This window comes from Camarhynchus parvulus, chromosome 1A (assembly GCF_901933205.1).
Source record: "Camarhynchus parvulus chromosome 1A, STF_HiC, whole genome shotgun sequence".
Lineage (NCBI taxonomy): Eukaryota > Metazoa > Chordata > Aves > Passeriformes > Thraupidae > Camarhynchus > Camarhynchus parvulus.
This window is the reverse complement of record NC_044586.1, coordinates 22,195,726-22,222,753: the sequence shown is the minus strand read 5'-3', so window position 1 is coordinate 22,222,753 and position 27,028 is coordinate 22,195,726. Positions and strand designations below refer to the sequence as shown.

The following is a 27,028-nucleotide window of genomic DNA, read 5'->3' as shown; positions in this document are numbered from 1 at the left end:
GGGGCTAGTGTTAGATAGGAGCAATGAAATTAGAAGTTCATGATTTTGGGGAATTAGGAAGGATGTTTGTGTCCTATGTCCAAAGATTTAGAGCAAAAAAAATTAAAAAAATAAAAGAGCAACAAACTACAAACAAAAAGAAGCCAGTCAGTTGTTACTGCAGTAACAAAATGGCTTTATAGTGAGTGTGGCCTTGTATGCTTTGTTGAGAATCACTGCTTTTACTCCTGCAGTGTTCATCACTGCTACATGTCTGCACCAGAGAATGATTGCTTGGGAAGTCGGATGTGCCATTGCCCTCATATGCACCACTGCACAGTCGCCTGGACCTCTGATAAGATGTCTGGGTTCTTTCAGCTCATTTACTTGCTAGATTGAAGTGTGGATCTGATCTGATAGATTCTATATGTCATCTTCTGGGAGGAAAAGTATACTCTAATGTATTAGAAAAACAAGTTCAATACTTTTCCATGCTGCTGTAGAGTTTGAGTTCTGATTCTTCTTAAAAGAACTGTATACCCTGTGGTAACTTTAAAACTGTTGTCTACCCTTTCTTGGCACTCAGAGGCGGGAAACAATGAATCCAAGTGTTGGTGGAAGAAGTTCTGATTTGACTTTGTTCTTGAGAGTTTGGAAAATGAAATGCAAACATCCTCTGTCATGTGGGACACAATTGTTTACAACACATCCTTTTTTCTTCTTGCCTCTTTCCCCTCTGCCAGTTGCAGAATATCTTTACGCTCTTTCTGTGTTTCTCCCCTGGGAGCAGAGGGCTTGCCTGGTTTGTGTGGAGTTGGGCTGTTGGGAGTATGGGAAAGGGATGCAGTGCATAGCCCAAGTGTATTTGATCCTGTTCTCAAAGCAGAGAAGGTTGGGGAACATCCCTTCTCCTCCTTTCCCTCCCCCTTTCTCTCTTTTTCCTGTCTCCTTCCAAAAAAAGGGACTAGATGTTAGATATTGACCTATCACAATGTGGGTCAGTCCAAAAAAAAAAAAAAAAATAGGAGGAGGAGGATGGGGGGAGGAGGGCTGTGCAAATACAGTAAGACAACAGAAATTAATAGAGCAGAAAAAAACTCTGGAAAGAAGAGTGCATGGCTCAGGGTAAAAGGGTTTTGTTGTTGATTCTGAGTTTTTTAATGGGTGCATGGGGAGGGGAAGCTTCTCTTAGGATGACTATAGGCTAGCAAAATGGGTGGGGGCTGTGTGAGCTGCACGTGCAGAAGATTTTTGTGGTATTCTCAGATTTTAGTTTCCCTAAAATGAGGAACATAGGGGTGTGACCTTGTTGAAGGTTAAATTGTTTGTGTGTACAGTGCAGTGTTATGTGTATGTAGGCATGGGATCATCTCTTGAGTATGGCTTAGTGGGTGTGTACCTTGCCATGTGGTTTGGTCTGCCTTAGGTGCCTGACTCCTCTACCTTCTGCTTCTGAGCTAATGGCTCCCTGCCCCTCTCTTGCTGACCCTGCTGGTCCTCTGTCCCAGTGACACTTTCCCCTTGTTTCACTGACTGTACTGACGGCTGTGAAACTGTGACTGGGGCATCTCTTCAAACTGCTCACTCCTCTGAAGGAATAGCACTGAGGAGAACTGCATTTGGATCTGCACTTGTTGTGCAGACAGACAAGCACGTTAAGCTGCCATGGGGTGCAGCAGCTGCAGATGCAGGCACTGTGTGTGTTTGTGAGCCTGGTGAGTGCCTGTCCTGTGACTGAGCACAGCATTACCCATGTGTGCCTGTGTGTCAGGTGTGCATTGTGGGCTGACTTTGACTGACTTGAAGTTAAGAAAGCTTTGCCCAGCATGAGCAGTAAAATGTAGATGAGTTGTACTAGTTAAAATTGCATGCCAGGTCACATACTTAACTCTGATTGTTTTGGGAGTGCTACTGGAGAGCTTAAAAATGCTCTGTTGGGACCTTTTCATGTCTCATGGCTAAGTAAACTAGATGCCACCCCAGAGAGCAAAAGCAATTTAAGGAGTAATAAATGTGAAAGCATTTGATTTTTCTTGGTTTGCTCTCACTGATTTCAGCTGTGCCAGTGACTCTCTTACTGTGTAGTGTAGTGCTATTTTGTCCTATCTACCTGTTCCTTTTCCTCTCTTTTGCCATTTCAGCTGGTGATTTCAGCCATCCCTTTGGGTATTGAAAACACCTTAGATTAATTATTTATCATATATATCTAGCACAATAGAAAGAGCTGGTCCCACTTGGCAATTCTAGGCATTGTTATAATTAAAATGGTCTAAAATAAACATTGAACCATTTTGTCCTGTTTTTGTATTCCTTGTAAGTTTAGGGCACATTGTCAAAAACATTAAGCTGCTGCTTTCACTAATATAGAACTCTTGCTTGTGTCCTAATAAATGCAGAAAGTTCAGGCTCTGATTTATCTACTACATGGCATTTCTGTATTGGCCTTTTTGGATCCAGAATAAAGATAATTTAATGGAGAAACTCTTGAAGAAATAATAATTTGAGGGGAATGGAAAATGTTTTTGTGGTATTTTAACCAAGTTCAGTATGGTGGATATTTAAATCAATGTGGCTGTGGAGTAGCTTTTAAGGAAGAGCATTGTCTTGTCTCGTAGCTCTCCAGGAGAACCTTGCAGCCAGGTTGTGTGTGTGTTGTTTTGGTTTGTGTCTTGTACAGCAGAAGGAGGCTTAGCTGTTAAGGCTCTTTCATGGGATAGCTTTGTGTATCATTCTTTGCTCACTCAGCAGTTTAGAAATTAAATACTTTCAGCCTCGGATGAGATGATCTATTTTAAGACCACAGATTGTTTTTGCAGATGGGAGAGGACAGCTTCCGAGTCCTGCTGTTTGGGGTTCTTTTCCTTTTGGCACTGGGGTAGGTCTTGATCAGAGCAGGCAAACACCTCCTCCTTTACTAGATTGTGTTGGAATATTCAGATGTACCCCATGGAACTAAAGGACCATGCCTGAACCTTTCTTCCCTCCTCTTATACCTCTTTTGTTGCATCAGAAGTGAGGTTTTCATATTTATTTTTGTTTATGGAGAAATAGCTCCTCCTCAGTGGTAACATTTTCCATGCCTTTATGCAAGCCAAAAATGAAGTTTTTTGTTTTTACTTTTGCCACATCCTGTCTGTTTTCTGGTTTGAGTTTATTTTCAGCAGAAGAAGCTGCCATGTTAATGTTGGAGACAGGAGATCTCTGTTTCCAAAAGATACAGGACTTGCAATCTGCTCCTGATGGAGAATTAGTGTGCTGTTTTTCCTGTGCATGCAGGCCATGTGGACACATCCCTGCTACTTTACATCGATGTGGTGTCATTAAGAGAATTGGTCCCCATGCCATTTGGAGCTTCTTCTCTATCAAGAATATTTGTAACAGTGTTCTGCATCTCTGGGTTTTTGTCAAGATAGTTATCTTGATAGAAATAGCAGAGGCTTTGTTTTGTTTTCTTTTCCCTTCCTTGCATTGAGAGTCCCCCCAATACTCCTAAGGTGTTTTCAGAAGATGTGTTAGATAAGTGTGTGAGGTACTAGTTTGGTGTTCAAGCTGATGCCCTGGCAGCACAAGGCCTTGTCTTGCTCTAATGTACATACCTTGTGATGACATCTGGGCAGGAACAGGTGACAGCTGGTAGGGGATGGGAGTGTGATCCCTGCCTTCCATGTTGGGAGGTGGTTGTGTATAGACCTCAGCACTGCCAGAAACTCCTGTAACCCATGTAGAAGAATCATACTAGCTCTGATCCAAATTTCTTGTGGCCATCCTGGAATACACTTAACCTGTGTCCAAAAGTGCTGTGTGTTTACGTAGATGTACTTTTATGTGTGCTTGTTTCCAGTTTCCTACGTTTGGTGCTTTTCCCGGTCTCTGTTGTGGTCCTGTTATGTTGCAGGTTACCTCCAGGGGAAGCAGGGTAGTCAGTTAGAGATGGGGAAAGCTCCAAGAGTGAAATCTAGAAATGCTGAAATATTTTCCTTTGATATGTTTGGGAGAGCTCTCCAGAAAGGGAGAATAAGTGTGCAAGGAACTTTACTCTTCCTTGAACTGAAAGCAATGATGAAACAGGTGGAAAGAGAAAACAGGATATGGCAGAAGAGTAAGAAATGCTTCAAAATTTATTATGCATTAGATTGGTTTGTATTGCATTAGTAATTTGGGTTTCCAAATGCCCCTGATTTGACATATGGTAATGTCAAGCGCTCTCCTCGTGGTTTGGTACCTTGCAGTGCTGGGAACTGTATGGACAGAGAACAAAAAGATGGTTGTCCTAGGGAGCTTAAAATGCACAAGAAACAACAGAGAAATACAGCCAGCTGGGAGGAGCACCAGGAAATAGATCACAGCCAGGAGGGGATGGAGGTGAATAGGGAATAGCTTTATGACTGTTGGGAAGTACCTTTTTACCCAGGCATGAGAGTAAGCAGGAAAGTGTGTTTTGGTGCTGGCTTGGGCTGTGATGGAGGTAGATGTCTAAGAAATAAATGTCAAAACGCATTCACAGTGTAAGAGGGAAGCTGCTGATACCAAGGTACTGGATCTGTACCTTATAAAGGCAGTATTTGTGTTGTGACATGTTCCCAGGCACTACCTTTTCTGGACTTTTCTGGGCCTGTGTGTTGTTGCACAGTGGGAAGAGACATCTCAGAAGCAAGGCCTGTTGAGATGAGTTGCCACAGCCCACCCTCACAATGTTCTTTTTAAAAAGGCAGAATAGGAGCTAGCAGACTGAGCTGGTGGCAGTGAATGAGCTGAAATCCACTTTCCTGATTAAGACACCAGTCATCTGTGCTATTACCTGTTTCTTAAGTATAGACTGGAATTGCTCTTACAGCTTCAGCTTCTTGCATACTGTAGAATTTCATAACAGCAGCTTTGTGCACTACTTATACCTGTCACTGTAGCTGTGGTGTGTGGGACTTGAGGAGATTAGAAGGGATAATTTGGAAGGCTTATGTTAATTTTGTGGCATTTTGGAGTACAGCGTTCCTTCATGTTTCACTAGCAAGGAGAATGAGCTGCAAACTGATGCATAGAACCAATAAAAGGTGTCAAGGAAATAAAATGCTGTCCTCAGGGGCAGCCCTGAGTGCTCATGGGTGAGGTGGTTTGGGTAGGAGATGTAAGCCCTGTTTTGTAAGAGAGTTTGTATATTTTCTTTCAGAACACAGTGGTGGAAAAAGTTAATTGAAGGGGATTAGGTGAAGAATTATGCACAATCCTGTAATTAATGGCTGTTGATGTATAATCACAAGGGGGCAGTGTTAAGATTACATACACAACTTCAATTTATGACTGACCTTGCTTATGAATACATAACCCTTGTCATGACAAAATGCTTGTTGATCACTTTTTGCTGTTTTTACTTATTTTTAAATGAGTGCAGAGACACAGAAGAATTCCTTTTCAGATCCTCAGTTCTCTTGATGTTACTGCTGCTGCATTTGGGTCGTTGCTGCTGATGTGGTTTGATTAGCTAGAGTGTGGAGGTCCAGGTCCTGTTTCTCCTGGCACCTGTGGTCTGCTGTACAGATCCTCTCCCCCATGAACTTTTGGAAGGGCTTAGCAGCTTCCTGTCTTGCATAGCTCCCAAAGTGCACTGAGATGTGCGGGACTGCAGCTGGCTGGACTTTATTTAGAGTTGGGTTAACCACAGGTGCATCTGCTCTGATTTCATTTTATATGTGCCCTTCTTGAGCTTTGTGGAAGCACTCTCAGCACTCTGCATATTTGGTTGCTTCAGAAGTTACTTGGGTAGAAATCCCTTTCTTTTAAAAGCAATAAAAGCCTTGCTAACTTGTGACATCTCCACCCAGCCTCCATCTCTCGAAATATTTAGATATAGTACAGATGATGAAATGTGTGTGTGTGTATGCTTAGAAGCTCAAAACTTAAGTTACATTTTCTGTACTGATCAGGACTGGAGAGGAATTATCCTACTGTACATGCAGTTATGGAAAGCTGTAACTCAGAGCAGGGATCTATTGGAAAGAACAAAGAAAAGCCAAGTTTGATGATTAGTTTGTAAATTAAAGCACAGCACTTGTGCAGCTCCACCTATAGTAAGACATGCTTAAACAAATCTGAGTGTTTCCCAGGACTTTTCTTTTTCCCCCATGGAAGGAAGCAGAAAGGAGGTGGAGTGTGACATAAGGTAAGAGCAGACTGCTGCACACTGGTGATACGAGTGTGTGTTTTGGAAAAGCGTATGCTAAAGGGGCCATTTTTGTGCCTTAGTGTGCATGTGGAAAGGACTTGCTACTGGCACTCTGCTTTTACTGGGTACCTGTTCCCTAGTTTGTGCTGTGGCTTCAGGTGGAGCAGGGCTGGGGCAGTTCCACTGTGAATATATATTCTCTTTTATGTTCTGTAACAACCTGTCAGTAGATGACAGATGTGTCCTTCCTTGGTGCAGCTGTAAACTCTGGCAATGGATCATTGGCCTTTCTGAAGCCCTTTCTATCCACTGATCATAAAGGCCTGTAAAAGCAATGACTTGAGCTTTTATAGAAGTGCTCTTCTGAAAAATATTAGGAGGTTATCAGAAGGAGGAAATATTATGCTGTTCCCTTTGATAGGGGGATCAGAAGCAGCTCTTCTAATGGATAGAACCAATGGCTGCCTGCTTGTGATCTTGGTTTAAGTGGATTATCCTCCTACAATCCAGAGGTCACACTAGAGCCTGCTTATGTCCAAATTGAAAATAATAGCTACTTTAGATCTTAGACCTTCAAGAATTTGTTCCATTGAAAGAAGATAGCTTTTTAACCAGGAAATGGCCAAGGGTCATGCTGTTTTGAAATCTTGCATATTCTTGTGTTCCGTATGTGTTTTTATGTGTCAGCCAGCTTTTAAAAGCCAATCAGGTTAAATTCACATCATGTAGAAAACAATGCAAAGTTAGTAACATTAATAACAGGCTGGCTAAATGTACCATGCCATACAAATTTTGGTAAAAGCATGACTTTCATGCTGTTCACACTGTCAAAGTGAGAAGAGCTTTCAGTGCATATCCTTCAATGAGAGTGCTTTGGGCTGAGTGTGGTTTTCAGCATGGCTGTAGGAGAGGTGGGCATTGCTTGCTGGATGAATTAGGATATTCTTCCCCCTGCCCCCTTCTTGCACAGGGACACTGTGGCAAATGTTCTTTTGCTTGTTGCTGCTTGGCAGGCTGACCATGACACCAGGACACAGCAGAATAGCCTGTACTCTTATGGAAAATAGAGATGTTAAATTAAGAGTGCCTGTCATCTTCCAGTAGGGATGGTTTAGATACTTCCGTCTGATCTTTTTACAAGGGTGTGTAGTGATAGGACTAAGGGGAATGGCTTTAAACTGAGAGTAGGTTAACTTAGATATTAGGAAAAAATTCTTTGCTGTGAGAGAGGTGAGACAGTGGCACAGGTTTCCCAGAGGACTTAGGGATGCTCCATCCTTTGAAGTGTTCAGGGACAGGTTTGTTGGAGCTCTGAGCAACCTGGTCTAGTGGGAGGAGTCCCTGGCCCATAGCTCAGGGCTTTCAACTAGATGGTCTTTAAGTTCATTTCCAACCCAAACCATTCTATGATTCTGTGATCTCTGGTGAATGCTATATTCATCTTATATATTTTTATTGCAGAAGGGGGGTGATGATGGGAGTGGCCAGATTTCATGATCTCCGGGGGGCTGTCAGCGGTTCCTGAGTACCACATGATCTGTTATATCACAAGGGGTGGCAGTGACAGACTCACCCAGGTCCTGTTCACAAAGCGTGTGAGCAGCCTGGTGGAAGGCATGTGAGAGATGCAAATTTCTGTTACATTCCTGACTCCTTTCAGCTGGGTTCAATTGCTTTGTGGTTCTCTTCCCTGACAGGTCTTGGCCTGTGGGCAGCTCTTTAGCAATCCCAACTGGAACCTCACACCAAAAGGCACCATGATTATGATGACTGATGTCACTGCAGCCCCCAGACTGGGGTCAACTGCCACCACTCCAGCTGTGGCTCCTAACTTCTCCAGGATGCCAGAGGATGGCAGCCCCACGGCTGTGGAGCAGCCAATATTTCTCATGACCACTGCTGCTCAGGCTATCTCAGGTTTCTTTGTATGGACAGCTTTGCTCATCACCTGCCATCAGGTAAAACCCTGTCACTTGTACTTCTCATCCTTTCCTTTTCCCCATATGAAGAACAGACCATTTCCATAGTGTGAATGGAGAGGAAGCATACTCTTTAAAACTAGCAGGTATAAAACATTTGACCATCTCTTGAAGGTTTGCAGAAAGATATGTTATCTTAGGTCATCCTTTCACAGGTCTTTAGCTGAATAATGCCATTTTTTATTGTATCAGCTGCTAGCTAAAAGATCCTAGTCACCTGTTGTTTGACATTCCTCCTTTGATCTCCTGTGCCAGTGGATTCCACAGGCTGAACTCTGCTGCGGAAAGGAGTAGCAGGAAATGTTTAATTTTAATTTTTTCCTCCTCCCCTCTCTCTGGGGCAGGTGTCCTGGGAGCCTGAGTAAGTCAAACCCTGCATCCTGTTCTCTACCTCTCTTTCATGCAGTTGTCATGTGAACTGAAAAATACAGTGGGGAAACACAAGCCCTGTTATTTATCAACCCATGTTTTATACCTGTTGGATTGTAGATTCCAGAGTGATGACTAGAATGTAGAGAAGTACAGCCTGTTGATGGAGTACAGGGGCTAGTGAAGGTAAAAAATGGATTAGTCACAGATGAATAAGAGTAACACCTGCAGTTTCACCAGCTTGGGTAACAATTACAAGTGCCATGGATCCTCCTGTCAAATTGATCACCTGCTGAGGGTAGGAAGAAATTTTCCTGTGCAGTATAGCAATGCACAGTTAGGCATTAATGGCCTTCTCTGAAGAAACCCACAGAGGTCAGTGCCAGAGAGACACTGCTGATTGAAACGCGCTGTTGTCCTCTTACGCGGCAGCAGTTCCTGTGCTCTCCCAGGCACACGGATCACTGGGCTCTTCTGACATCCCAAGGGCAAAGCTTGGAGTCATCTGAACTCTGGTGTCAGCTGTCTCTGTGCTGGATGAGATGTATCACTGGGATTGTCGCAAGGCAAAAATATCTCTAAGGTTTGTTAGCTTACTTTCAACCTGTTCTTCTTAGGAAATGAGCTTTGCATGAGCTCCTCATGGGTTAAGAAGAGGAATCAGAAGTGGTTTTGAGCATTTCATAGGGAAAGGAAACAGATGTATTTTTGAGCCCTTCAGTCAGTTTTGACCAGGGAGGAACAAGAAACAGACAGCTGGGGAGGCACAAGCCCCTCTCCCTTACAGTGGAAAGATGAGAGTATATGTTTTTTTAGTCTCTGGAGAATCCTCACAGCACCCCAAAATGCAGGGCAGAGCTTCAAACAAATGCTTGTACTTCTTCAGGCAGCAGAACAGTCAGTGGTGAGCCACATATGTAATCAGCTGGCTGTTACTAATTCCAGCAGCTGGGACAGCAGCTCAGTGGGAATTGCTCTACAGAGGCCTTGCCTCTCCTGACTCTGTGGTCAAGAGAGTGCACCCACAAATCGTGCTGAAGCTCTGCCTGTGTTATTAGGGCATTGCAGGGGTTGTGCTCATCTTCAGGGTGTGCTTGTGGTCAGTACCTTTTCAGGAGGTGGGTATCTGTAAAAAAGCATCTTAAGTGTGGGATTTGATGATGGCTAAGAAACTGTGAGTGGTGGGAGAGGGAAGGGTGGGGATGCTGTGCTCCCCCCAGCCAATGACTTAGAGGGATCGGCATGTGTGCAGTCAGAACAAACTGTGGTTCCTTTGAGCACACTGCATGAGCTCAGAGCTCCCTTGATGGCTGACCCTTTGTGGCTGTGCTGTCACCCATGTGCAGAGTAACACCTTTTGAGCAGATGGCCTGTGGCTTATCAGCTTTGGGATGTGCTGTAAAGGGCTCTCTTAGGCTGTTTCAGGTGAAAGTCTCGAAAGCATCCAAAAGAGCCAAAAGAGAGAGTCTTCACAACAAGTGTGTTTTTCAGAGCAAAGCAGCCTGCAGTGTAATGAATCTTAGGTATTTAAAAGAGGATAGCAGGACTGTAGAACTGATGTCTGGGAAAAAAGGTATGAACAAAAAGAATGTGGGCAAGGTTATGTAAAAATAAATCAATTCCCTATAAGAAACTAGATTAGAAATGCCTCCATTTTCTCTTCCCTCTCCTTCCCCCTGTCTGCAAACTAAGGGTTGCTATATCAATGCCATACAATAACAGTGATTTATCTTTTCTTTTATGTTCATCACCTTGAGGCTGCTGGAGGCAGTCGAGAGGTGATTTTGTGAGTTTGTTTTTCCTGGCCCAATTGACTCTCCATTTCTGCTTTCTCCTCTGTGCTCCATGTACCGCTGATCCCTGTCTCCCGTGTCCGTCTCTCAGATCTACATGCATCTCCGCTGCTACAGCTGCCCAAACGAACAGCGCTACATCGTGCGGATCCTCTTCATCGTGCCCATTTATGCCTTTGACTCATGGCTCAGCCTCCTGTTCTTCACCAATGACCAGTACTATGTTTACTTTGGCACAGTGCGGGACTGCTATGAAGGTAAGGAGGGGTCAGGCTGAAAATGGGGGGTGGGAAGTCTCTGCCCTGAGAGAACTTTATTTCTGGTTGAAAACAGCATTTCTGGAGACAGCATCACTATCACCTACTGAATAGTGTGCCTAACTGGATGACCATGGCTTGCTTAGTGACTGAAAATCATAGAATGGTAGGATGGTTTGTCTCATGATGGACCTTTGAAGATCATCTAGTGCAGCACCCCTGACGTGGTCTGGGACACCTTTCATTTGATCAGGTTGCTCAAAGCCCAGTCCAACTTGATCCTCTCCCTCACTGGCCTCTGAGCACAAGCCTTCCCTCCGGGGTTCTGTAGAGACTAAGTTTATGATTTTCTGGGGTTCTTTGCTTCAAGAATGTAAAAGCTTTTGGTGAAGCCAAAAAATCTGATGGTATCTGGGTGTTAGAAAGTGACATTTTGCTTAGCTGCTGCCTCTTTTAACAGCACTTAGCAGCCAGACACTGCTTTGTCCTGTGTTCCTGGTGCAGCTTGTTAGCAGTGTATTCTTCTGGTCCCATCCTGGGGCCATTTGTGTGCTTGCACAGGGTAGCACAGTGGCCATGTGCTGGGGCTGGTGAAGTGTAAAGTGCTTTGGAGTCCTGTGGAAGAGAGGGTGCCATGTTCAGGATGAGCACCTGCTTGGTTTTGGTTGTCTGCTGCAGTGATGTAATACCACTAGCAGTGTATGTGAGGGAAATGGTTACTTTCCTGTAAATGCTATTGTAACTTCCCTCCTGGTCTCATCCTGTAAGAAGCCTCTACCCACTCAGCAGGAGATACTGCATTCTAGCAGTGTCTTTTTGAGGACAATTTATCACCATAACCTCTTAAATCCTAAATCATTGGTCCAGTTGTTTTGGTGAGATCTGCAATGCAGAGAGTTGCCCCTGGCCATGTGAACAAGTAAATCAGCTGAAGAGACCAGCAGGCCTTCCTTCACGTCCACAGCAATGCTCTGGATGCAGCAGCAGATGGCAAATGCGCACACATGATGCAAGAAAGCATCTTTGTTTGGGGCCTGGGTTTTTTCTTTCCCCGCCCTGTGCATGTGTTTGGGTCTAGCAGGAAGCCTGCTCCTCTCCTAGTAACAGCCACTGTCCCTCTGCCTCTCTTGCCCTGGGAGTTTGCAAGCATTTGAGCATCTGCTCAGGAAGCTGCCGGTGCTCCAGGGTTCACCTCGGCAGGTTGGCCTGTGTGAGAAAACTACAAGTGGAGGTGAAGACACCTTTGGAAAGCAGGTTCTCTCCCTCACTTTTTCTGGGGATTGCTCAAAATAGCCTTTTTGTCTCTTGCCATCCACCTTCTTTATATTTTAGAAAGGTTTTACATTGCAAAGTGGGCTATTACGGAATGGAGGAAGAAGACTCTACTAGTACATTTTGAAAGCTATCTTAAGCCATTTACGGACTGTATTTTGTAGTGTGTGTTAGGAGGAGCCTGTTCTGGTTTTACTCTTTCATGTCACTGCTTCTATACCAACCAGGGTGTCAGAAACACTGACACAAGTAGGGTTTGTTTGGGGTTTTTTTGGTTGATATCATGAATACCATCTGATGGATGTGGATGGGAATGGGAGAAGAGTTCCTTGCTGGTTTGATGAGCTTTGCTAGTTAGTGCTTCTTTTGAGGGTGAATGGGCAGATATCTCTCCCTCTTGTTTTGTTTTGTTTTCTTCCTCTGATGTCATCTTTTCCCTAGTGCTTGAGGAATGGGCAGCTGGTATTGTAATGACCACATCAGAGGGCAGGGGTCACTGAAGGACAATAGGAAAAGCTTAGCTTTTCTTCCTCTGGGTGCTGTCAGCTAAGTTGCAGGAAAATTGAAGGCAAAAGGGGTTACCACAGTTATTTAAATAATTTTTCTGTGGTTGGTGCTTTCTGTCCTAATTAAAGCTTTGGCAAAATTATTACTGTGTGAATTTTGTTCAATAACAAGGATTACAGATAGAGTAACAATATCCCAATTACATACGTAGAAGCATGTATACCCCTGGCTTTATGTGCCATAGCAGTCTTGCCAGCTAGACACATCTATAAGCCATAAGTAAGTGTTTTGAGATTGTAAGTGTTTTGGGGGCAGTGGAGTATCTCTTTGCCAGGGCATAGTTTAGATGCTTATAGAAGAATTTGTCTGACTTTGGAAGATCATTCATGTGGAAAAATTGACCTCAGGTCTAATAACTGGCTGCTTGGGAGATCAGCTTCTCAGTCTAGTACATTATTAAGTTTCTGTTCTTATTTTAAAGTTCCTTGAGACTGCTGTTTCTATCCCAGTTATTTGGGGCAAAACCCAGGATTTGGAGTGTTGTCATTCCAGAGAGTGTCCAGACACAGGTGACCATAGAATATAATGTTGCAAGAAAGGTCATCTGGTCTGTCATTTTGCCCTGGGCTGTCTGTGTCAAATGCAGAAGTACAGTCCTTGCCCTAAAAAATCTGACAACTTCGAGGGTCCAACAGCAATTGCAACAAGTCAAGAGAGTGGCAGACTGGGTGTATACAGGCTCACTTCATGCACATTTAAGTGAGTTTGGATCCCATGAAAAGGAGATACATCTGTAGTTATGGGGAACTGAAATGGGGCAGAGTGTTAGTGGTCAGTCTGTTTGTCATCTGTAACAGGTTTCTGGGGAAGACATAAAAGAGGTGGCCTAAGGAGAATTTTATTCAGCACACAAGAAATTTTATCTTTTTGAGAAAATGAAGAACAGAGCCTATTTTGCAAAAGTCTTCACAAGACATAGAAACAGAGTTTCACTGATTGTTATAAACTCTTTGTTTCTCCAACTCTTATGTCTATAGCCTGGTTACCTGGCAGAGACAAACTGTGTTCATCAGCTAAAAGGTTAAATACAGGAGATAATATGTGGCTGATGGATCAGAGATACCTTTTCCAGATTATTTAGTACCAGTGTAATGTCCTGGAATAATGCACAGGAACCCTGTAAAGAATGGCATCTTACAAATGCCAAATAAAACAGAGACCGACCACAGTTTTAAATGGTTCTGTGACCCTTTTGGCATGAGTCATGGAACTGGCCTGGGACCTTGGCCAAACTCCCATTCAGATAGTCTTGTGAGTGCTGAGGTAGGATGATAAATGCAGTGAAAATCTGGGGTGCTTTGAAGAGCAAGGTGCTGCATAAGCAGTCCCTGCTAATGTTTGGTCTGTTGCCTGTGCTTTTGGTCCTTGCACCTGTTTTGAAGTTGGTTGTCATTTTACTGTGATTGATGTCTTTGCAGCCTTTGTAATATACAACTTTCTCAGCCTCTGCTATGAGTACTTGGGAGGGGAGAGCTCCATCATGTCTGAGATCAGAGGGAAACCAATTGAGTGAGTATTTACTCTGCTTACAGCATGACGCTGTCCTCCTTCGGTGCCCATCTACTGTTTCTCTATCCCTGTCGTGAAAAACTGTGTCAGGTGGCAAATGTCTGCTGGAACTGGGCAACATGGATGATGATGATTTACCTTGCTCTGAGACAGATCAGGCTGATCACATCCTCTTAGGCAAGCTGGACTGATTCACAGTTTTTCTGGACACCTGCCCGTTCCTTTGTTTATTTTCCTACACCCTTCTCTTCCTTTAAATCTTTTCTGTCTTCAGTTGATTGTGTGTGTCTCCTCTAGGATCTATATTTCTCCCCATGCTATTCAGTGACAGGAAAAAAAAAATTGCAGTGTATAGTCAGGATGTTGTTTTAGACACATCTCTAGAAGAGGGTATGGCCGTAACTACAGTCATTGTTGGAGAAAGCACCAGTCCTGCAACTTGGCTACAGAGAGGTGGATAAAGAGGCTAGGAATCTTGCACTCTTGCCCAAATCTTGCTTGTGAACTCTGTCATCTTGTGTTGGTTCTTTCAGGTCCAGCTGTGTGTATGGGACTTGCTGCCTGTGGGGAAAGACATATTCAATTGGATTCCTGAGATTCTGCAAACAGGTATGGGCTGGGACATTCGGCAAAAATAAAGTGTGTGGGGGTGGCAGTGGTGCCTTTTGCTGCTGAATTTCTGAGATCTTTGATCTGAGCTCTAATAGCATTTTGAGAGGCCTGTGGACTGCTGAGAAGAGGAGGTGTTTCAGGGTTGGTTTGGTGTTAAGAATTATTTAAATATGTTAAGAATGATTTTAACATTTTCTACTCAACCCCACATCAGGAAGGCCTTAGTTTAAGACACAAGTTATCTCCTGGAACTGATGTTAATCCTAGGAAAAGAAGCTCTTAATTTCTGGATTACAGAGGTCCCAACTCCAAGAAATTGATGTCTGTGTTGTGTCGCAGGCACCCCACAGTTGTGTAACAGCCCCCTGAATTCCCAGTGCTGCTGTTGTGGTTTGGAGCTGAGGAGGGGTGGAGGTTAAGCATGACACATTGGTTTGTAGGAGGAACCAAGTATTGCTCACCATGTGTGTCTGTCTGTGCTGAACTGGGTATGTCAAGGGTGGGTGAATGGGGGAGGCCTAAACCTCTGTACAGCCCTTGTCTGCTCATTGCAGGTCAGTCACCTCTGGCTGTCATGAAACAGCAGGTGAATTTCAAGGCTTTGCTCACCTGCTGAAATGAACACAGGAGGTTTCTGTGGACGCAGTGTGAAGCAGGTCTGGTTCTTTGAAAGGGCTCAGGTCATTGTAATTTCAGTCAGCAGGTCTAGATATCTGCCCTGGCTTCTCCTGAACATCATGGCCCATCTTCTGTATTTAGCAATATGCAGGAACATCAAAAGTACAGTGCAGCCTCATGGTAATATCCAGTGTTAAGCTGTGCTGCACAAGAGGCCATTTTCAAAGGACTGCTTCTTTTGCTTATGTGCTCTATTTGTCCCTGCCCCATGTTTTGTCCTTACAGCTTTTCTGTTTTCATGCCTCATAATTTCTTTCCTAGTCTGAACCCAGCATGTTGCTTCAGCTGTTTCTCATGCGGTTCATCTGGACACCCTTTGGTTGATTCACTGCATTACCTATTCTTATTGCTCCTAATGCTAATTTTTACCTTTTAAATATATTGTAAGCAGAGGTAACACCCATGAAAGTGAATGAATGCTGGTGAAATAATTTCTCTTAGACTTCTTGCTACTCATGTCCCACAGCTTCTTGCAGTCACTACCTGGGTTGCACATGTCTGTGTTTGGAAAGTTTATTCACAACAGTGAAGACTAGAAGCACACCTTGGAGTATGGGGAAGGTGTGTTTTTTCTGATGGCCTCCACAAATCGCAGCTCTTTTGGTAACTCTGTCTTTGGTAGATATTTTGCTTTCCTTTTGCTGGTATCTAGCAGCAATTTTTCTACTCATGCCTGCCCGTTGCTAACTGCTAAGTCTGCTGTGGAGGCTGTGAGGGAGGTGTATTGCAAAGAGATGCTGAAATACTTCCATCTTTCTTGGCTTGAACTTAAATATTGTCTTGGTGAGAAATTGTTGATGCCAAGGTTCACTTTCTGGTACTTCTAGACTTTCAGAATTTTGGGGAAGACCTTTCAAAGTAGATTCCTGGGAAGGCTGATGTGAAAGGGCAACAGAACAAATGTCAGTGCTGACCTGTGCAGTATCCACCATGGTGATGATCAGGAAGAGGAATGTGCTGAAAGGAACACCTTGCCCTTTTTATCCCTGTTCTCAGTAACTCCAGCACTTCTTTTGCCTCCCATCACCACCTGCCCATTTTCTGCTCTTTCTGGTCCCTTTCATCCTGAAGGAATCTGTGTGTTACAAATTTTTTTTCTTACCACCTTCACACCATCTCCCCCCAATTTTTCTCAGGCAGGTGCTTGTTGTGGGTCAGTCAGTCTGCCTGTGTTGCCTGTGGACCTCCAGCAGTGAGGTTGTGTGCTGATGTCTGTGGTGTGAAATACAAACAGCTTGTTTCCTTAAAGATGTCTTGATCAAGATTCTTTGCTGAGCCTCTGCCTGGTGACCCTCACACATGGGTCACACACCATCCATGTGCTTCCCATATGCTGTAACATCTTCTAGGGAAGCAGCTAAAAATAGTACGTGGTGGTTTGGATTGCAGGGAAATGGTTAAAATGTCCCCAAATCAGAAGGAGGGGAAGCTCAGAGGATGGAGTTGTTTACCAATTAGCTTGACCTTTTCCAGTTCACATATTTAAAGTGACTCACTAACTGGCATGTGCTGGGGTTTTTAATCTCCTTGAAGTCTTATGACCACTAACAAATTGCATCGTATCCAAAGCAATTATTACTGTTTGGTTTTCTTTCCATACATAGCCCTCCCCACATGCACACAGGTCAGCACCTACCCAGGCTCTTCTAGCCTCCTTCAGGGGGACGTAGGTCTGTCACAGACATTTCTTTTATGAAAAATCCTCTCTTAGGATTTTCCTGCTGAAGCTGAGAAGTTCAGCAACCAGACATAAACAATAGGTTATCTGCTTCTGTGGAATGCAACAGGTCAGTTCTGGATTGGCCCAGATTGAGTGTTTGGAAATAATGGCCAATCCAGAACTGAGCTCTCTCGGACACAGTCCGAGAGAGCAAGGTTTGTTGATCATTCTTTACTTTCTATTCTTAGGTAGCTAGCAGCTTCTGGAAACTCTCCTTTTCTTTTTCTTTTTAGTATAGTTAAAATAGATGTTTATATCATAACTTAATAAATCAAGCCTTCTGATCATGGAGCCCATCTCGTCTCTTCCTTCACCCCGAAAACCTTGTGGCCAACCGGCGACATAGGTCACATCTCTTCAGGGAGACATTTTTAGGGCCATAAGTCTTTCCCTTGTTTTAGGACTTTGAAGTTCAACATCTGCAGAAAGTTGAGGAATGCAGTGGCTTTGAGAGAACACTCAGTCCCAATAGGAGTAGTAGTTTATACGGGCAGAACGGATAGAGCTGGTCCCAAGTGCCATGGAATCTCTGGGGAGACTCAGTAAAGGTCATGTGGATGACCACAGAATAGCTCTTAACTTGTGTGTGGCAACACACATTGCTATGTTTACAAAACGCCTGAATATTGTGGCAGTTGTCAAAAGTTCCTCCTCAAACAGTGGGGTTCCCCTCTGATCCAGGGGACTTTCTTGCCTAACTTTGTGACAGCTGTGGACTGGAGTTTGCTTTCCTTCTCCAGTATGTCTCTGTTAAACTTGCTGTGTCTGTGCCATAGCACAGTGTGAGATTTTTTACTTTTCGTACTGTTACAGTGCATAAATGTGCTGCAGCACAGCCTGTGAAAAGCAGCTCTGGAAGAGTGGGGCTCACAGCTTCTAGGAACAACCCTACAGAGAGGTTTTTCTTCCTGTTCTGGACAAGTAGGTAGCACATGTACATCTTCTGAAACTCCTTCATCTCCTCTTGGGTGCTGCAGTCCTCAAGCACAATCAATTAGCAAGTGGCAGGGTCAGACATCTTGTTGGGGCTGGGTTGCACTGCCTTGCTGAGTGGTCCCAGTGGACACTCCATTGTGATGCTGTTGGCAGCTTGTCCTCTTGCACCACCTGCCTTCTCATTGCTCCCCTCTCATTCCTGTAGGCTACCTTGCAGTTCTGTGTGGTGAAGCCCCTCATGGCGATCAGCACAGTCATCCTTCAGGCCTTTGGCAAGTACCAGGATGGTGACTTTGAGTAAGTTTATTTATTTAGCATGCAAGATTTGGCTGCCCTTTCTCTGCCTGGCTTTGCTGATTGTCTCTGTGCGTGCTGGGAAAAAATGGGAGTACATGGGTTGATGTGCATGAGAAAAGAAGGCAGAAGTAGCCCTCTTTTAGCTTCATGTTTCTTCTACCTTGGTTTGGAGGTGGAAATGGGACAGGGAGGCAGGAAGGAAATGGACTCTTGGAACTTTCCATTGACAGTGGCAAGGGGAAAACATGCTGAAGTTTCAGGCATTCATATATATCTTCTCTTTTCAGTGTAACCAGTGGCTACCTCTATGTGACGATCATCTACAACATCTCTGTCAGCCTGGCACTGTATGCCCTCTTCCTTTTCTACTTTGCCACACGTGAGCTGCTCAGTCCCTATAGCCCAGTCCTCAAGTTCTTCATGGTGAAATCTGTCATCTTCCTGTCCTTCTGGCAAGGTGAGTTGCTTTTCCCTCCCCTTGGTAGGCATAAAGAGCTCTCTGCAGGGGCTCAGACACAAGAGTTGATAGAGCAGATGTTGATTAATAGACAAGATGTCTTCCTGTATTCCATTTGGTTTATAGTCATTCATTGCTTTTCTCTGGGAAAGCTGTTTTGCACGGTTTAATTTTTGTTTATATGCTCCTGAATCCTTATTATCCCTGTGTGTGCACAAGAACTTGTATTTGGCAAAATCAGCTGATAGAGTGAAGAGTTTTCTGCATTCCTGAAACAATCATAAAGCACAAGCTGCCAACATTTTATCTGCATGCTGCCATTTTATTGATTAAAGTGACACATCTAAAAAGTTTTAGTACTTTTTTTAGTGCTCTAAAATTAAAATTTTAATGGTATGTCTGTGGTGTATGTGAAGGAGCAAGCTGGCTGGATGCCGTGTGTACTGCCACAGAACCGCTGCTGGGAGAAGGACACTCAGAATTCATACACATGAAGCAGAGGCACAGTCCAAAAGTTGAAATTCCACCTAAGCTTAGTGCTTCTGACTAATTGGCTCTAAGCATTTCCCTGTTCAATGCCCTACTTAGGTTTACTGAGTTGCACTTCAAAGACTAATTGAGTAGGAACTTAGGTGGAATTCAGGCTATTGGAGTATAGCCCATCCTCCCTGTTTACAGACAAACTAATAAGCTGGGTGGTTTATCATCTTGGGGCATCTGGTCACACACTTTGTCTTCTCTGAAATTCTTCAGCCACTAAGCTGTGGACAGGGAGAAACCTCTTTCTTACAGTGATGTGTCAAAAACACTAATATGCTTAAATGAAAAGTTCTATTACTTTAGTTTTTGTTCTAGCTAGTGCAAGTGCTGATGCTGAAAAATGTGGAATATGTCAAAATTTTCTTAAGAAAGGATGTTCTTTGGTGTTTGATCTTTGTATGCTTTCAAGTCTAATCAACAAGAAAAGAGGTTTAATCTGTGAAACAGGAGCTAACAAACAAGCTCCAAGTGATGTCCAGGTGTTAGAAAGACAAATTACTTGACAGTAGAACTGCCTTGTTAAGGTTTAGGGATCAACATTTTTCAGTGACCTCAGGGGAGGTTAACAAAGCTTGGGGATGTACCACAGATAGTGGACACGAAGAATGCAGAATTTATAAACCACAAAGACATTTGGCAGAACCCTCAAGGTAAGGAAGAAACTAATAAAGACAGCTCAGCAACTGTGCTGAATCAGCTCCAACAGAGTAAAAGGTAATTCTGGCAGGGGGAGATCATGGCCAGTGACCCAGGAAACCACCAGCTCGAAAGGAGAGAGACACTGAGCATGCAGACTAATTAGCATGAGCAGGGAGAGATCCATTAACCAATAGAAGACAGAATGCTAATTAAAAAGAGAATTAGCTAATTTTTAGCCAAGGAACATGAGTGGCTTTGTTTGGCAAAGTGTATAAATAGCAAAAAGCTTTGGTAGTCATCATGCTGGCTTTGTGGATTTGCCAGCCAGCACCCCTTTCTGTGCAAAACTGTAAATTAGCCAAATACCTTGACCTTTTGTGTGGATTGGCCTCTTGCACACTGCGTGAAAGAACTTATTTTGGGACAACACTGAGATCACAGGATTGCTTACAGAAATATCTGACTTCTCTTACCCTTTTGGACTTAATCAAGTCCTACAGCAGTTAGTTCCACAGTTTATGTGTCAGTTGAGGACAGAAGAGGATCAGTGTTTGAACATTCTTTGCCTAAATGTATTTGTCTCATTTTATTCTTCCTTTCTCTGTTGTACAAGTGACCATAGGTGCGTGTTTGTAGCTCCTATGGTGAGTGGGCTTGTGTCTAGGACATACAGCACAAACAGCTATTTCCATTCTGTACAGTTACCGTGAGACCATGTGTTCTGCACATTTACATGAACTTATTACTTTGTTTAGGGATGCTGTTGGCCATCTTGGAAAAGTGTGGTGCCATCCCCAAAATCCACTCCGCTAATGTGTCTGTGGGTGAAGGCACAGTAGCTGCTGGCTATCAAGACTTCATCATTTGTGTGGAGATGTTCTTTGCAGCCATTGCCCTGCGCCATGCCTTCACATACAAAGTGTATGTGGACAAGAGGATTGATGCCCAAGGTAGGAAGCATGCCAGTGCATATGGCTTGTCTCTTTGGTAGTGAGACTGGGTAGAGGCTGGTCCCTCAGGCAGCCAGCGCACTGATATGACTCCCAACCCGATAGCTTGGAAAACACCACATCCCCTCCTGTGTGGTGTCTGAACAGATGTATTGTGCAACAGCTCTCCAGGGCAGAAACCTTGACTGAATTGCACTGTTCCCTTTTCAGTTCCCCAGTATGCCACCCACGACAACTTGTTGCAGACCTGAGGGCTGTAAGATGTTGCATTGTTTCGGTAGAATGGGTTTGTCCTTCTTCCTGTCTCCCCAAAGGGGAACTCCATTGCTCCAGATTGTGTAACAGACTGAAGGCAGGAGGGACAGGGCCTAAAACAGGCTCTGTTTTGAATCTGGCTTGGGAAGATGAGGCTGTGCTTTGGCAATATGTTTGTCACAGAGGAGGATCTTCCTGTAATGACTTTGTGAGGGCTGGGCTGCTATAAGGAAGATTCTTATTTTGGGGAAGATGAATGTTATCTCTGGGAAAAAGGGGTTTCGTGCCTAGTCTGTGCAGTGCTTTCCAAATAAAGGGCTTCCTTCTGGAGGAGATCTGTACTGAGGTACTGGAACACAGCAGCCCTTGGGCAGTGTCAGTGTAGGTGACCCCTCCATTCCAGCCAGCCCCAGAGGTTTTGGAAGAACGGTGTTTGCAGTGGGGGGAGATGAAATCTTTGGGTGATGAAAGGGTAAACTACAGGTCAGTACAGTGGGGAATGTTTCTGCAGTGGGCCTTGTTCAGTTCTTGTTATTTCCTCTGTCTCTGTCTTTCTCTCCTCTTCCTTTTATCTCTCCCTTGCTTTGGCCACTGGTCCCTGATGCAGCTGTTCCATCATATGGGCCATACGGTAGGTACAGCATGCTTTGTGTCTTTGTCTGAGTTGGTTTTTAGCTGGGATGCTGTTCTCTCCTGATTCCCAGCCTGCCCACAACCTGCCCTGCCCCTTGTTCCCCTTTCCTTGCAAGTCTGTGACTCCAGTGCCTCACACAGCTGCTTTAGGCTTGTCTGGATTACAAGTAGTAAAACAGCAGCGTGGGCATTAATGCAGAGCTTTAGGGCATTTGTGTCAGAGCTCTGGGAATGTCTCTGAAGAGTTGTGCAGGCTCTCAAAGGAGCTGCTCTCACCCCAGCCTCCCTTCACTTTATAATTGCCACAGATGATCAACATATTTGGGTTCCCTAGGGAGCTCATCCCCAGAACTGAGCAGAGCCAGAAGCCCACACTGGAAATGGAACCTAGAAGCCATGAGACATGGCAGCTCCTAGGAGACACCGCTTCCCTCTGTGCTTAGCACTTGGGTGGTACATTCTCCATCTGCTGCGTTCTTTATGGTGTCATCATTACACTTGGGGTAGTTCTGCCTCTAGTACTGCCTGTTTCCCTCTTTTCCCTACTTTGTGCTGCTTTTTACTCGTATAATCTCTTTCCCATGGGCACTTTGATACCACCTAGCAGTCTTAATTTGCGGTGAGTGGAATGGCAAATGCCATTTCTCCTATATTTTTAGAATTTACTTAGTTTTTGTCTTCTGAAAGTGTTTAGAGGAGCACCTCCCTACCTAACTGTATTCATTGCACACCCAGGCCAGCACCAGTAGTGTGTAGTGGAGGTTGTCACTGTGGGTATGTCCCGTTCTCGTGTTATGTCCCCCATTTGGTGCTGTGGTGGATTCACTTGACTCACGGTGTCTGGGTTTAGGAGCACCACTGGTAAAACTCAGCACTACTTGTGTGGCATTTCCTCAGCAGCTGCTTACAGAAGTCTGTAACACACCTTTTGCGGGATCTAGGACTGCATGTTCCCTGTTCTCCTTACCGTCACATTAAGGGTGTGGGGAAGGCAGCAGTGTTCTTTACTTGTCCCTTCCTGTCTTATCCAAACAGGTCGCTGTGCTCCCATGAAGAGCATCTCCAGCAGCCTCAAGGAGACCATGAATCCCCATGACATTGTCCAAGATGCGATCCACAACTTCTCTCCAGCCTACCAGCAGTACACGCAGCAGTCGACACTGGAGCACGGTCCCCCCTGGCGCAATGGCAGCCACGTGATCTCGCGCTCCCACAGCTGCTCCGGCGCCCGAGACAACGAGAAGACCCTCTTGCTGAGCTCCGATGATGAATTCTAGGGGGGGAAATTGCCAGCATGGGCTGTCATTTTCCTTTTTTTGTTTTTTTTTTTAATAATTTATTAATGGAGAAACACACAAGTCATATCACTTCCTAGAGAGTAAAGATTGCAGAAGTGGGCACTTCCCATTAGCTTTTGTGGGTACGGACACAATGAGCAATGCGGAGGTGGCAGAATGACCAGGACTCCATGCTTGAGCCCATTGCTTATGGCAGCAATCGAATTGATTCAAGCAAAGCTCCAGGGTTTGGGGCTCTGGCTTCCCACACCTGCCCAGCTTGGTGTGGAGTGTGACTGACCAGAGCCTAGCGTTGTAGCCAAAAATGTTTTTGGTTTTTTTCTAACAGGACAACCTGACTGCTTTCTATTTCTTTTCCAGAATGGTTGATGTAGGCACAGTTTTCTCCCCAGCTCGCTGGTACTAACATCTCTCTGATCCTTGGGAAATAGGATGAGGATGCAGCCATAAGCGTTCTGAGGACCACACCAGAGACTGGTCTTTCTAAATAGCCATTGCCCTGAGTGCTAAGTAAGGAACATCTGTCCCCACCCTTCTGAGCACCTGGTTATGAGTCCTGGAGTCACTTGAGGGAGTGAAGGGGAAAAGGACAGGGCTTTCCGCATGTTCTTTGGCTCCCTGCATCTCAAGTTGCTATAAAAGCTTGTTAAAGCTCAGTGGGGACGGAATTATATTTTCACAAGGGTGGAGTTTTTTAATCACCAGGTGTCCAAGCTTCCCATCTCCCTGGCATTCCTGTGGCAGGAAGCCTCCCTGGAGCATCTTTCTCCTGCTAGTAAGACTGAGGACTGGCTATGGTAGATGGTGGAAGTTTGTAGAGCTCTGGCCCCTTCACCCCTCTTTGGGAAGGGAAGATATGTAAACACAAAACTAGTTTTTCTTCTTGTTTCCTGTCCCCCAGCATCACATCTGCCCCTGTTAGAGGTAGGTGCCAGAGCAGGTCCTGGTCTCTCACAGGTAGCTCTCCCCATGTTTATCATCACTGACTTCCCCTGAGCTACACAGGTTTCACCCTTAGGCTGGAATATTCAGGAAGGAATATTGCACACTCCTTTAGTTTTTATCTCTAGCTGTTCTGGGGCAGACTGGAGCAGACTTGAAACCTGACATGACCTGGCTGGTCAAATTTGTCTCTTTTATTTTCTCAGGCAGCAATTGCTGCTGCTGCTGCTGCACATTTCACAGGCTCTGCTGCACCTGCAGTGCTATCAAGGGTGGAGCCAGCATCCATGGAAGTGGGAGAAGCTTCCACTTGCTTCTGCTGGGTTTTGGATGAACCCATGAGTACTTAACAGAGCCAAAACAAAAGTGATCCCTCTGCAGATCTATCCAGGGACCAGGAAATGCCTCTTGCTTGCTTAAAATTATCTAGGAGAAAAGTAGGCAGCACACTCAAGTGCTACAGCTCAGATGCTCCTACCTGCAAGCAGGAAGCAGAATTGAGATTGGAGCAAACTGCTGTGTTCAGCTGTAGTTTCTCTGTTCCTCTCCTGCTTTACACCTCCCCTGCCGAGAGCAGACCTGTGTGATTCTGGATTGCTCCTTGCTGTCCTGCTAGGAGAACTGGAGTCTGGTTTGCTGCCTGGAGTTTACCTTTCCATTTGTTTCCTAATCCATCTGCTTGTTCATTGAGTGTCTCAGAAGCAACAGTGAGTGAAGAGCATCTCATTTATTCAGCACCTCTGCCCAAGCTGGGCAAAAGGGCTTGAAGAGAGGCAGGTCTGCTCCCTGCTGTGAGGATGAGATAGGAAAAAGCTTAAGGATAGTGCCTCTTCCTGTACTGATGTTTCTGGGGGATGGTGAAGCAGGTGAGATCAACAGAACTGTTGAGGGAGCTGGAGGCAGGGTCAGTGGATCCAGCAGCTTCTCTGCTGCTGCATTTCCCCATTCACACACATCCTGCAATGCCATGCTGTTGGTTACTAGTTTTCCTAAATTTGTGACTGCTTAATTAGACATGCAAACACACTCTGCCAGGCTTTGTGTGGGCTTGGTGTAAAATATCCTCATGCATAAGGAAAGCAGGGCTGAAGGTTGAACAGACTTTGCTTCTGTTTTCTATGGCTTTGATTAATATTCCTTTAATGTGAGATACTGATGTTTCTCTCTCTTAGGAAAGTGGAGCATGGGACATGTTCCCATCCTCCCCTTTCTTTGCATTTGCAGGCCTTGATGATGTCCTAGTATCACTTGGTGACTGCCCCCAGTCTTTGTTGCATTTGGCTGGCTGAAATCTGTGTGAGTGCCCCATTGAGCATGAAGGTGGTCCAGGCTGAGAGAAGCATGTCTTAGAACTTAATTTGAAATGTCTCCTGCATACATATATATATATATGTGTGTGTGTATATATATGCACTGTGCAGAGGATCTGGATATTCTCAAAGCATCCTGTGTGTAATGGTTTCAAGTATAACTTTTGCACCAGCTGCCTTTGGAGGAGCCTGGTGAGCTAGTATCCAACAAGCCAGCTGCCCTACTTTATAATTTTTTATATATATATATATATATATATATATATGTTTTTTAACACCACACAAAATCATCCAGCACTGAGCTTCCTGCTCTTCCTCATGACCAGCAAGTGCCAGAGCAAGCACTGGCTCTGAAGCCACTTCGTGTCAGAGGAACAAATACGAGATCCAGAGCTTGAGACCAAGAAGGCTGAGGCATCTATGGTCTCATTGGTCTGCTCATGGTAGCCCAGGACCCAGGAAATGTGCCAGTTCCAGGAGTAGAGCCTTGGAGCTGCTCTCCCTACTTCCCCCTCCCCTTCCTCCCTCCCTCCCTCCCCCCCCCCCCCCCCCTCCCTCCCTCCCTCCCTCCCTCCCTCCCCCCCTCCCTCCCTCCCTTCCTTCCTTCCTCCCTCCCTCCCTCCCCCCCTCCCTCCCTCCCTCCCTCCCTCCCTCCCTCCCTCCCTCCCTCCCCCCCCCCTTCCTCCCTCCCTTCCTTCCTTCCCTCCCCCCTCCCCCCCCCCCTCCTTCCTTCCTTCCTTCCCTCCCTCCCTCCCTCCCTCCCTCCTTCCTTCCTTCCTTCCCTTCCTTCCTCCCTCTCCTCCTCCCCTCCCTCCCTCCCTCCCTCCCTCCCCCTTCCCTCCCTCCCCCCTTCCCTTCCTTCCTCCCTCCCTCCCTTCCCTCCCTCCCCCCCCCCCCCCCCCCCCTTCTTCCTTCCCCCTCCCTCCCTCCCTCCCTCCCTCCCTTCCTCCCTCCCTCCCTCCTTCCTTCCTTCCTTCCTTCCTTCCTTCCTTCCTTCCTTCCTTCCTTCCTTCCTTCCTTCCTTCCTTCCTCCCTCCCTCCCTCCTTCCTTCCTTCCTTCCTTCCTTCCTTCCTTCCTTCCTTCCTTCCTTCCTTCCTTCCTTCCTTCCTTCCTTCCTTCCTTCCTTCCTTCCTTCCTTCCCTTCCTCCTTCCTTCCTTCCTTTTTCCTTCCTTCCTTTTCTTCCTTCCTTCCTTCCTTCCTTCCTTCCTTCCTTCCTTCCTTCCTTCCTTCCTTCCTTCCTTCCTTCCTTCCTTCCTTCCTTCCTTCCTTCCTTCCTTTTTTGTTTACTATGTAACATACCCATGGGATTTGTTTATTATTTTTCCATATAGAGTAGTTCTTTGTATATAAATGACTGAAAAAAAAGTATGATAAATAAGACAGAGTCACCTAGTTTTGTACCTATTGTGTTTAACTGATGTGAGCTCAGCGACAAGCCGCTCTCTATTTTGGTCTTTGTGACGTTATACTCCGCAGAAATGAGCAAATATGATGACAAATAAAAAATATAGAGATAATATAGATTGTACTTAAGCTGCCTCTGTGTGGTGCTGTCTGTGTGATTTCTCTGAGTTTTTCCTCCTTGCAGGGACTGGGGCTTGGTGGGTCAGGATCTCTTGTCCTCTTCTCAGAAAGAAAGCTCTAGGTGTCTGTGTAGGAGCTGATGGAGAAGTATCACTGCAGCACCCTGGGCTGGGACACCACTGCTGGCCCAAGGCAGGAGAGAAGCCCATGAGTCAAAAGCCTGGAGTAGAGATGAATCCTTCCTTAGGTGCTCACTGTGAAACATTGATGGGAGGGAGGGGGCCCCAGCAAACAATGGCTCTGGGATTTTCTTCCATGAGCAGTGTTTGGGGCTTGGACCATTTGCAGTGGCA

The 27,028-nt window shown here is 45.2% G+C and overlaps 1 protein-coding gene across 2 annotated transcripts in view; it reads left to right on the top strand.

The window, feature by feature from the left end:
* The window catches only part of TMEM184B (transmembrane protein 184B), a 30,471-nt gene extending 4,824 nt beyond the window's left edge, over positions 1-25,647 (top strand). Inside the window, exons 2-10 of one of the 2 annotated variants that reach the window (XM_030960297.1) lie at positions 7,834-8,094; positions 10,369-10,534; positions 13,792-13,882; positions 14,416-14,491; positions 18,034-18,125; positions 18,413-18,582; positions 20,517-20,711; positions 21,574-21,597; positions 22,635-25,647. In XM_030960297.1, coding sequence (XP_030816157.1) covers positions 7,894-8,094; positions 10,369-10,534; positions 13,792-13,882; positions 14,416-14,491; positions 18,034-18,125; positions 18,413-18,582; positions 20,517-20,711; positions 21,574-21,597; positions 22,635-22,876 — 1,257 coding nt within the window. In that variant the 5' untranslated portion in view covers positions 7,834-7,893 and the 3' untranslated portion in view covers positions 22,877-25,647. The remainder of the gene's footprint in view (positions 1-7,833; positions 8,095-10,368; positions 10,535-13,791; positions 13,883-14,415; positions 14,492-18,033; positions 18,126-18,412; positions 18,583-20,516; positions 20,712-21,573; positions 21,598-22,634) is intronic. The other variant, XM_030960298.1, reaches the window with a different exon arrangement.
* The last annotated feature ends 1,381 nt before the right edge of the window (positions 25,648-27,028 follow it).